A 12647-nucleotide genomic window follows, 5' to 3' on the forward strand; every position below is an offset into this window, starting at 1 on the left:
GTTTGTGTGGATTTAATGGTGAGAAGGGAACTGTTACTAAAGAGAAGAAATCCTAATACACTTGACGGAAACATGACCTTCAACGGCAAAAGATGGAAGTATAAAACGACTTGACAAAAGGACAAGCAATTACTTGACAGGCAAAATTTATAAAATGTTTAATTTCACAAAAGGGACATACATTGAAAAATAAGGGAAAAACTGAATATTTTCCAAAAAAAATCTTGTGTGAATGATATGAGCATGTAAGGGTTGAGAAACCCTCTAAATACAACTAACACACTGTGAGAGAATGTTTATCTTTCTATGTATACACCGCTGTCAACAATGTCCCCTCTTCAGATGGGGTAGAAATATACACTGTGTTACAACAGGACTGGATACCAGCCCTATGGCTTTCAGCCTGCCATTAAATTAGGGAAAATACATGAGACAGAAAGACCAACTCCTCTCCCCCTGAAGAGAGGGAGTCACTGGAGCCCCCACTCCCCGGCCCCCCCACGTCTCTAGTCCCAAAGTTTGATCAGTCCGTCCCAGCCACAGGTGATGACCTTGGAGGTCTCATGGGGGTGCCACAAGGCACTGATGCACACCTTGTCGTGGGCCTTGATCCGGTGGTACAGCTTGGTGGTCTTCCAGTCCCAGATATTCAGCTTCCCATCCGCATCGCCAGACACCACATAGCTACAGGAGAGAGAGAGGGGGAGGGAGAGATGGAGGTTAGGCTCCCTGCTAAAAATGACTCCTGTTCCATTTCACCTGAGAGGTGGTGTGAATTTGGGTCTCTGCTCGAAGCAGGGGTTACTTGCTGTTTCCATGGTTACTAAGAGAGAGAAGTGAAGGCACCTGCTGATAGGGGTGAGTGGGTTCTTAGTTGGGGTTTGTGCTAAAATTAGTGCATGTAAATGGCCTGGTTAGCTCTCTAAGTCCAGGATGTCCTCAGAAACAGTAACTGAATGAAGGACTAGTTTCAGAGAGGGAAGTAGAGGCGAGTCAGTTTCTGGATATACACAATATTACCTGCTTGGGGGATGCTACTTCTCGCTCCCCCTGAAGTTTCCAAAATGTCTTCCTCAAAACCCTTTGCTAACATAAACCCCTGGGTTGAGTCCAGTAGGTACAGTGGGGAAAAAAACGTATTTAGTCAGCCACCAATTGTGCAAGTTCTCCCACTTAAAAAGATGAGAGAGGCCTGTAATTTTCATCATAGGTACACGTCAACTATGACAGACAAATTGAGAAAAAATAATCAAGAAAATCACATTGTAGGATTTTTAATGAATTTATTTGCAAATTATGGTGAAAAATAAGTATTTGGTCACCTACAAACAAGCAAGATTTCTGGCTCTCACAGACCTGTAACTTCTTCTTTAAGAGGCTCCTCTGTCCTCCACTCGTTACCTGTATTAATGGCACCTGTTTGAACTTGTTATCAGTATAAAAGACACCTGTCCACAACCTCAAACAGTCACACTCCAAACTCCACTATGGCCAAGACCAAAGAACTGTCAAAGGACACCAGAAACAAAATTGTAGACCTGCACCAGGCTGGGAAGACTGAATCTGCAATAGGTAAGCAGCTTGGTTTGAAGAAATCAACTGTGGGAGCAATTATTAGGAAATGGAAGACATACAAGACCACTGATAATCTCCCTCGATCTGAGGCTCCACGCAAGATCTCACCCCGTGGGGTCAAAATGATCACAAGAACAGTGAGCAAAAATCCCAGAACCACACGGGGGGACCTAGTGAATGACCTGCAGAGAGCTGGGACCAAAGTAACAAAGCCTACCATCAGTAACACACTACGCCGCCAGGGACTCAAATCCTGCAGTGCCAGACGTGTCCCCCTGCTTAAGCCAGTACATGTCCAGGCCCGTCTGAAGTTTGCTAGAGTGCATTTGGATGATCCAGAAGAGGATTGGGAGAATGTCATATGGTCAGATGAAACCAAAATATAACTTTTTGGTAAAACTCAACTCGTCGTGTTTGGAGGACAAAGAATGCTGAGTTGCATCCAAAGAACACCATACCTACTGTGAAGCATGGGGGTGGAAACATCATGCTTTGGTGCTGTTTTTCTGCAAAGGGACCAGGACGACTGATCCGTGTAAAGGAAAGAATGAATGGGGCCATGTATCATGAGATTTTGAGTGAAAACCTCCTTCCATCAGCAAGGGCATTGAAGATGAAACGTGGCTGGATCTTTCAGCATGACAATGATCCCAAACACACCGCCCGGGCAACGAAGGAGTGGCTTCGTAAGAAGCATTTCAAGGTCCTGGAGTGGCCTAGCCAGTCTCCAGATCTCAACCCCATAGAAAATCTTTGGAGGCAGTTGAAAGTCTGTGTTGCCCAGCGACAGCCCCAAAACATCACTGCTCTAGAGAAGATCTGCATGGAGGAATGGGCCAAAATACCAGCAACAGTGTGTGAAAACCTTGTGAAGACTTACAGAAAACGTTTGACCTGTGTCATTGCCAACAAAGGGTATCTAACAAAGTATTGAGAAACTTTTGTTATTGACCAAATACTTATTTTCCACCATAATTTGCAAATAAATTCATTAAAAATCCTACAATGTGATTTTCTGGATTTTTTTCCCTCATTTTGTCTGTCATAGTTGACGTGTACCTATGATGAAAATTACAGGCCTCTCTCATCTTTTTAAGTGGGAGAACTTGCACAATTGGTGGCTGACTAAATACTTTTTTCCCCCACTGTATATTTTTAATTGGAAAACGAAAGAAAGGGTGCGTCTTCTGTTAGAAAGGCTTGTACCATTACTGTATTACACATCCTATTTAGACAAACACCAGGTGAACCCCTAGGGAGTCATGTCCCTCAACACCAGATCCCTGAAGCCCTGGGTCGTATTCACTAGAAACCAAACAGAAGAAAACGGGCCAAAGCGGTGAGGGACTACCTGCATTTGTCCAATAAGAATATCTTCTTAGCTTTTATTTATTTTGTTGTATTTTACCCACTTTTTCTCCCCAATTTCGATCTTGTCTCATCGCTGCAATTCCCCAACGGGCTCAGGAGGCGAAGGTCGAGTCATGCGTCCTCCGAAACATGACCAGCCAAACCTCGCTTCTTAACACCCGCCTGCTTAACCCGGAAGCCAACCGCACCAATATGTCAGAGGAAACACCGTCCAACTGACGACCAAGGTCAGCCTGCAGGCACCCAACCCGCCACAAGGAGTCACTAGAGCACCTTGTGTTACAAGGTGGGATTAAAATGTATTTAATTGTCTTTTTTTCGTCAACGATCTACACAAAATACTGTGAAATGTCAAAGTGGAAGGAAAAACATTTGTAAAAAAACAACAACAAAAACGCATATATCTTCATTACATAGGGAGACAGCCATTTTTTTGCCATAGATTTTCAAGGACATTGAAGTCAAAACTGTAACACTCAGGAACATTCTATGTCGTCTTGGTAAGCAACTCCGGTATATATTTGGCCTTGTGTTTTGGTTATTGTCCTGCTGAAAGGTGAATTTGTCTCCCAGTGTCTGTTGGAAAGCAGACTGAACCAGGTTTTCTGCTAGGATGTTGCCTGTGCTTAAGCTCTATGCAGTTTATTTATATCCTAAAAAACTTTCTAGTCCTTGCCGATGACAAGCATACCCATAAAATGATGTAGCCACCACCATGTTTGAAAATATGAAGAGTGGCACACAGTGATGTGTTATGTTGGATTTGCCCCAAACATAATGTGTGTATTCAGGACAAAGTTAATTTCTTTGCCACATTTGAATACTTACTGAATGAAGACATTTCAGCTTTTCATTTTTAATGAATTTGTAAAATTTCTAAAAACATAATTCCACTGACATTATGGGGTATTGTGTGACAAAATCTAAATGTAATACATTTTAAATTCAGGCTGTAATTCAACAAAATGTGGAAAAAGTCAAGGGGTGTGAATACTTTCTGAAGGCACTGTACATTACCAATATTGAAAACTCAATGCCCCCCTTTGTTAAAATTATTTTCTGAATACTCAAAAATCTCAGGATATAAATTAACGTGGAAAAACTGAAATAATGTCAACAGGAAAAATACAAAATAATAGGTAATGATCTAAAGCAATCATTTTAATATGAAATACTTATGTAGCATGCTTAATAAGGGACAAAAAACAACAAATATATAAAGATAACTTTATCCCATTACTCAACAATACGAAAGCAGATCTAATTAAATGGAGCAATCTTCCCATAAATCTTACAGTTAACAGCATTTGCCCCCTTTCTGATTTTCTCCACATGGGTCCCATCATGCCTGGCGAAAACCAAACACTGCATTCCATAGTAAGAACCCTATACCAACGGTCAAGCACGGTGGTGGTAGTGTGATGGTTTGGGGATGCTTTGCTGCCTAAGGACCTGGACGACTTGCCTTAATAGAAGGAACCATGAATTCTGCTCTGTATCAGAAAATTCTACAGGAGAATGTCAGGCCATCCATCTGTGAGCTAGAGCGCAGCTGGGTCATGCCGCAAGACAATGATCCGAGTCTACATGAAAATGGCTAAAAAGTAACACATTTGAGGTTTTGGAAGGACCTAGTCAAAGTCCAGACCTATTCCGAATTGAGATGTTGTGGCAGGACTTGAAACGAGCAGTTCATGCTTGAAAACTCACAAATGTCGCTGAGTTAAAGCAGTTCTGCATGGAAGAGTGGGCCAAAATTCCTCCACAGCAACGTGAGAGACTGATCAACAACTACAGGAGGAGTTTGGTTGGAGTCATTGCAGCTAAAGGTAGCACAACCAGTTATTGAGTGTAAGGGGGAAATTACTTTTTCACACAGGGGCATTGGGTGTTGCATAATTTTTTATATGAAATAAATGAAATAAGTATGTCATTGTTGTGTTATTTGTTCACTCAGGTTCCCTTTATCTAATATTAGGTTGTTTAAGATCTGATCACATTCAGTATCAAAAATATGCAAAAGTTGAGAAAATTTGAAAGGGGGCAAATACTTTTTCACAGCACTGTAGAATAAACCTCTTCAGAATGGCTTGGCTGCCAAAGTGTTTATATGTATTCTCAGTAAAAGAATACTCGGTCATAACTTTATATGGTCAAATAAAACTCAGAATAAAAAGGAACTGGCTGAGGGTGGTTTTAACCTTCCACACTTGAAATTGGATCAACTCGCCACCCAAGGCTTTTACTTGAGACATATTGTTGAATGCACTAAAGTGGAACAATGGGTACATATTGAAGATGTGCATGCTCATCCCCAGTATCTTTTTACATGTCTATTTTCTAAGGATAAAGCTAAGAACTTTAACAACTTCTTCATAGTTAAGAACACTATAACAATATGGAAGAAAATGAAACGTATTCTATAAGAACCAATATCACTCCCTAACAACACAACCCTATGGAAGAATCCTTGGGTAGCTTTTCAGAATTCACCGATAAATTGGTCCACATGGAAAACTAAAGGTATAGAAAGCGTAAATGACTTGGTAATAGGAAATGCAATTTCCATGACAGAATTAAAAAGCGATTTTGGACTGACCAATGTAGATATTTTCAAACTTAAAAGTTTCATATCACAAAATGTATATTTGAAATATTTTGGACATAAGAGCAATGTTGAGGCAAGTTGGCTGTCAGAAGTTTTACAATTTAAGATGACTTTTAACCATCTGCATATTTCAAGACATGGCATACGAGGGTACGGTGAGATACCCAATGGGTTGGACCATACTTTTGTCTATCAGTTTGAAAAAACGTTTACTTAAAAACTGGAAATCAAATGATCCTCCATCATTAAGACAGTGGATGAATCAAAGGCATTATTATTTAAATATTGAACAAATTTGGGCTACAGAGAGAAATAGAACAGCGCAGTTTGAGGCCATATGGCATAGTTTTACAAGCACTGGAAACGCCCAAGGTATGAAGAATGAGAGGGAATGTTGGAGTGAGACAAACGTAATGGGTATGGATGTGGTGGGAACATGTGAGTTTGAGCAGGTGTGATGTCATTGTTTGTTGGAATTTGTGTGCATCCATCTATTGTATTCGGTCTATGTATGTTTTCTGGTAAAAAACAACAATTGTTTCCGTTGCAAACCATTTTGCTACCATTTGCACTAATGTATAGGATGGTGTTGTCTTACCTCATGTCTGGGGAGAAATCCACCTGGCAGGCGTAGCCAGCCACCATGTGGCCCTTGAAGATCTTCTTCTTGTTCAGACGGAAACGGTTCTGGGCTCCAAATATCAGGATCTGATTGTCCATGGACTGGCAGGCCAGCCACTTACCTACAGGGGGAGAAAATACAATAACATTTAGATTTTTTATTTTATTTTTAAGTTATTTTGAGTTCTTCTGAGTTTTAGTTAGAGCATGCTGATGTTAGGCGTTGACCCCCATGTCTTCTCCAGTGAGCAGTGGGCCTGGACCACGGTATTTCAAAACAACACCTTTCTGTTCAACCTTTTTCAGAGTGTGAAAATCAGCCAATGCATTATCAAGGGGCTCGGTTTTATTTGGAATGGGATAAAGCTAAAAAAATAAATGATAAAAATGTCTCGTACAACAGATTGAGAATGTGAACCCATAGGAGTGGACCACCCCAGTAGACACTAGCAGCTCTTCTCTGTAACCGCCTGAGAGAGAAAGATTAAGCCAAGCACTTTGGAAAGAATGAAAATACTTTTGATGACTGAATGCTGACTTGGGCTACATCCCAAATGGCACCCTATTCCCTATATATAGTGCACTACTTTGGGCCCTGTTCAATAGGGTGCCATTTGGGATGCAACTTTGATGTCAGCTTCACAGACGTTCTGTTAGCTAGCAAACTTCCTGTCTCTCTACTCCGACACTAGGACTCAGTAATAAATCAAATCAAATTGTATTGGTCACATACACTTATTTAGCAGATGTTATTGAGGGTGTAGCTCCAACAGTGCAGTAGTATCTAACAATTCACAACAATACACACAAATCTAAAAGTAAAAGAATGGAATTAAGAAATATATAAATATTAGGACGAGCATTTACTAAAATACAGTAGAATAGAATACAGTATATACTCGGGTGGTTGATGTCCTTCATGATATTTTTGGCCTTCCTGTGACATCGGGTGCAGTGTGTGCTCCACAGTGTGTGTGCGCGCATGTGCGTGAGCTCCACTGTTTGTGTGCATGTGTGCACTCCCCCGTGTGTGCATGTGTGTCCTGCCTTTCCGAGTGCCTCCCTAACAAACCCACATAAAAGGATGCCATTATCCCAAAATGCCAACCGCTGTAGGTGGACGAGAAACTGATAAATACAACTGGGCTCTCTTTTGTTAGTGGAGAGAAAATAAGAAGTATAGAGGAAGAAACGCTCCCAGCTAGCGCTGCTGCCTGGCTACCCTTTAGGAGTGGAGCTGTGGGGGACAGAGTTGAGTCGGCTGCTCTCCCAGTGAGAGTTAATCTGTTATTTAGACTAATGAGAAACAATCCATTTTAGGACAAATATATGAACACAGCTCAGAGGGAGATATGGGGATGAGAGGATGGGGGAGAAGGATGGAGGGGAAGGGTATGAAGGAGGGGAATGGTACAATAAAAAGCTGTGTGTGTGTGTGTGTGTGTGTGTGTGTGTGTGTGTTTGTGTGCGTCCACTCACCATTGGGTGAGAGCGTTACAGCAGGCATAGAGTGCATACTAGGCTCTGCGATGTACTTGAAGTCCACGGGAATGTCCCTGTAAAACAAACGCAGCACAGTCACAAAACGGTCAGAGTACGGTCGAGAATGGTCCACAGGTCAGCCATGACACTACTGGCATCAGTATTGACAACTAGCATTAATGCTCTCACGTTGGAAACATTGAAAGTCATGCAATGCAGCTGGCGCTTGTGCCTTGGAAGGACGTTATTCTAGCTGAGGATCAAAGCTATAATGTTGATAAAACAGCTAGGATCCAGACAGTGTTGGTATTAGAGATATAGTGCCTTCAGAAAGTATTCACATCCCTGGACTTTTTCCACATTTTGTGTTATAGCCTGAATTTTAAATCGATTAAATGTATACTTTTTAGTCACTGTTCTACACACAATACAGTGAGGGAAAAAAGTATTTGATCCCCTGCTGATTTTGTATGTTTGCCCACTGACAAAGAAATGATCAGTCTATAATTTTAAATGGTAGGTTTATTTGAACAGTGAGAGACATAATAACAACAACAAAAATCCAGAAAAACACATAAAAAATTATTTAAATTGATTTGCATTTTAATGAGGGAAATAAGTATTTGAACCCCTCTCAATCAGAAAGATTTCTGGCTCCCAGGTGTCTTTTATACAGGTAACGAGCTGAGATTAGGAGCACACTCTTAAAGGGAGTGCTCCTAATCTCAGTTTGTTACCTGTATAAAAGACACCTGTCCACAGAAGCAATCAATCAATCAGATTCCAAACTCTCCACCATGGCCAAGACCAAAGAGCTCTCCAAGGATGTCAGGGACAAGATTGTAGACCTACACAAGACCATCGCCAAGCAGCTTGGTGAGAAGGTGACAGTTGGTGCGATTATTCGCAAATGGAAGAAACACAAAATAACTGTCAATCTCCCTCGGCCTGGGGCTCCATGCAAGATCTCACCTCGTGGAGTTGCAATGATCATGAGAACGGTGAGGAATCAGCCCAGAACTACACGGGAGGATCTTGTCAATGATCTCAAGGCAGCTGGGACCATAGTCACCAAGAAAACAATTGGTAACACACTACGCCGTGAAGGACTGAAATCCTGCAGCGCCCGCAAGGTCCTCCTGCTCAAGAAAGTACATATACATGCCCGTCTGAAGTTTGCCAATGAACATCTGAATGATTCAGAGGAGAACTGGGTGAAAGTGTTGTAGTCAGATGAGACCAAAATGGAGCTCTTTGGCATCAACTCAACTCACCATGTTTGGAGGAGGAGGAATGCTGCCTATGACCCTAAGAACACCATCCCCACCGTCAAACATGGAGGTGGAAACATTATGCTTTGGGGGTGTTTTTCTGCTAAGGGGACATGACAACTTCACCGCATGAAAGGGACGATGGACGGGGCCATGTACCGTCAAATCTTGGGTGAGAACCTCCTTCCCTCAGCCAGGGCATTGAAAATGGGTCGTGGATGGGTATTCCAGCATGACAATGACCCAAAACACACGGCCAAGGCAACAAAGGAGTGGCTCAAGAAGAAGCACATTAAGGTCCTGGAGTTTTTTTGTTTGTTTTGTTTTTTGTTTTTTCATACTGGCCCCCCGTGGGAAACGAATCCACATCCCTGCCGGCCAAACCCTCCCCTACCTTGGACGACGCTGGACCAATTGTGCGCCGCCCATGGGTCTCCCGGTCGCGGCCGGCTGCGACAGAGCCTGGACTCGAACCAGGATCTCTAGTGGCACAGCTAGCACTGCGATGCAGTGCCTTAGACCACTGCGCCACTCGGGAGTATTCAACCACAAAGACCAGGGAGGTTTTCCAATGCCTCGCAAAGAAGGGCACCTATTGGTAAATGTTTTTTTTTTTTTTAAGCAGACATTGAATATCCCTTTGAGCATGATGAAGTTATTAATTACACTTTGGGTGGTGTATCAATACACCCAGTCACTACAAAGATACAGGTGTCTTTCCTAAGTCCGTTTCCGTAGAGGAAGGAAAGCACTCAGGGATTTCACCATGAGGCCAATGGTGACTTTACAACAGTTACAGAGTTTAATGGCTGTGATAGGAGAAAACTGAGGATGGATCAACATTGTATTTACTCCACAATACTAACCTAATTGACATAGTGAAAAGAAGGAAGCCTATACAGAATAAAATATTCCAAAACATGCATCCTGTTTCCAATAAGGCAATAAAGCATTTCGCTACACGCGCATTAACATCTGCTAACCATGTGTATGTGACCAATACATTTGATTTGAAGTAAAACTGCAAAGAATGTGGCAAAGAAATTAACTTTATGTCCTGAATACAAAGCATTATGTTTGGAACAAATCCAACACAACATCACTGAGTCCCACTTTTCTGCATCATATTATGGGTATGCTTGTCATCGGCATGGACTAGGGAGTTTTTTGGGGATAAAAATAAATGGAATAGAGCTAAGTACATGCAAAATCCTAGAGGAAAACCTGGTTCAGTTTACTTTCCAACAGACACTTGGAGATGAATTCACCTTTCAGCAGGACAATAACCTAAAACACAAGGCCAAACATATACTGGAGTTGCTTACCAAGACGATATTGAATGTTCCCGAGTGGCCTAGTTACAGTTTTGACTTAAAATCGGCTGGATATTATTTTTTTTTTAATGTTTTTTTTTTTATTATTTTTTTTTACAAATGTTAGAATTTTTCTTCCACTTTGACAGAGTATTTTGTGTAGATCGTTGACAGAAAATGCCAATTAAATCCATTTTAATCCCATTTTGTAACAACAAAATGTGGAAAAAGTCAAGGGGTTTGAATACTTTTTGAAGGCACAGTACGTTAATGGTATGGTATGAATTTCCATACCATGTTTGCTTAAACGCTGTGCCAAGAGCATCCAATTAAATCCACTCTCCCACTCTGCTCTCCCTCTCCGTGTTCTCCTTTTCCCCTCTCCCTGCTTTCAAAACCCTGCCCTTTGAGTTTGAGAGTGAAATTAAGGTAAATTATGCATTTTGTTCTAGAGTCTTCACAGCATCATCCAACTCTATGGTCCTCGTGTGCGTGCGTCAACAGAGCAGCTGGCAGATCTAACAGGACTAGTGTCCGTGACAGAGACACCAGCACCTGCGACAGGCTGAAGATTGTGTATGACTGAATAATGTTGGTGTGTCTGCTTCACTCGTCAAGGGTGTGTGTGATGACCGCGTGAAAGAGTTGACCCTCCTCTCCTCTCACTCAGTGGGAGGCCATCTCCCTGGACTGAGGCCATCTCCCCGGACTGAGGCCATCTCCCCGGACTGAGGCCATCCCTCCTCTCTACCTCTCTCAGATAGCACACAGCTGGACTGGTTTAGAGCAGCAGCGCTACACAGCTCTATCCCATAAACACCAGCTAGACCTATTTCCACCACAACACCTAACCAGGGCCAGAAGGAAAGGACACCCTTCATACTTAAACCAGAGTGAATTACAGGAAAGAGCTAACTTACCAAGCATGAAGCATGAGTCAACTACTTTACCTGATCCTGAAAACACCATCAACATAGTCAGTCATAGGATTAAACACACACACACACCAAAAGGGCCCCTTGAGTGAGCCCTGCCTGACATCCACAGCAGAGCAGAGTCAGGCCAAACTAACTCTCTGAACACAAACACAACACGCATCAAATCTCCTCTCAGAACTCCAAAAATAACTCTACTCTACTCTGCTCTCAATGTGTCTGCGTGGCTGGGAAAGAGAGAACAAGGAGGATAGTTTGGAGTGGACTGCTGTTCTTTCCTCCCAGTGTGTTAATAAAGCCCATAATTAAGCTTGACCTGCAGTTGTGTTTCTGAATACCTTCACCTGTCCCAGTCAGTCCTAATTCACGTGAGGCCTGGGTCGTATTCATTTAAGCATCAATTGTAAGAAAACGGGTTGAAACAGGAAGGGACTATGTGGACTTGTCCAATGAGAACTGCTCATTTGCCGTTACAAAATGTTTTGCTACAGCGTGCACTAATGAATACGTCCCCGGTTCTTATCTTACCTTCCCCAGTGACTTGTCTAATGGATCTATAAGGGGGTGCAGAGCCTGTAGCCACCAGGGGAAGGTTAGCACCAAGTCTCTCTCTGTCTGTTTGCTGGCACAGGGAGGTACACTGTATTGATTCTAAACCGTGCCCAGCCCAGCACATACACTCGGTCTCTACATCCCCAACTAACATACCTCAGCTAGAGAGCTCTTCACTCTGTGTATGTGCGCACAAAGGGGCCAAGGGGGTGGGAGTGTTTGTGCTGTGCTTGTGACTGACAATGAGTCCTGTCTGTGCTTCCAAATCCCTCAGTTTACCCCCCCTCTCCATGTCTGTGTCAGTGATATGTGATCCCATGTTAATTTCTGCCTAATTCAGCTGAGCTGGGTGGTTGAGCTCGCCCTAATCCTACCATCTGAGCTGTCACAGGGGGAGGGGGGGGACAGTAAAGATTGTTGGCACAGCGTCTTCTCTCCACCATAACATACCCCTCTAGCTCCCACACTACACTCCTAAAGCCCCTGGGAGGACCTCTAATGAGTGTGCAATCCACTCAAATACTCAACACTCTCAAAGCCAAAAGAGTGTCTTAATTCCACTCTACCCTAACTAGTGTTACACAGCATACCGAAACATCTGTACTTTTGTTATACCGCCCAAAAAACAGTTTGATACTAGAATTTTGGTTATGTTTGATAGTTCTGTCAAATGTGTCTCATGTGATTGAGAGGATCAGATCCGTCTATCAGTGCAGCCCCTTTATAGAGAGAAGAGCAAAATGCCTGCTTCACTGGAAACCCATCGTTGGGGGGGCGATTAAACAACGAACAACGGAGTCCCATTCATTTTCAATGCGAGGGCGAGGGGTCGTTGAACAGGGCGGGGAAATCTGAACTTTTGTCGCGTACTCCGCGACATCGAGTTGCTATTGACCAATCGAAGCTCACTATAGTTTCC

General features: G+C 42.7%; 1 protein-coding gene across 1 annotated transcript in view; it reads right to left on the reverse strand.

The window, feature by feature from the left end:
• Positions 1 to 142: 142 nt before the first annotated feature.
• The window catches only part of LOC311106392 (pre-mRNA-processing factor 17-like), a 49944-nt gene continuing 37439 nt past the window's right edge, over positions 143 to 12647 (reverse strand). The window contains exons 13-15 of the mRNA XM_084148726.1: positions 7655 to 7731; positions 6153 to 6297; positions 143 to 684 (exon numbers count right to left, since the gene is read on the reverse strand). Of these exons, the coding sequence (XP_084004852.1) occupies positions 507 to 684; positions 6153 to 6297; positions 7655 to 7731 (400 nt within the window). The 3' untranslated portion in view covers positions 143 to 506. The remainder of the gene's footprint in view (positions 685 to 6152; positions 6298 to 7654; positions 7732 to 12647) is intronic.

The sequence above is a fragment of the Coregonus lavaretus genome (assembly GCF_964263955.1).
Source record: "Coregonus lavaretus genome assembly, chromosome: 31".
Taxonomy (NCBI): domain Eukaryota; kingdom Metazoa; phylum Chordata; class Actinopteri; order Salmoniformes; family Salmonidae; genus Coregonus; species Coregonus lavaretus.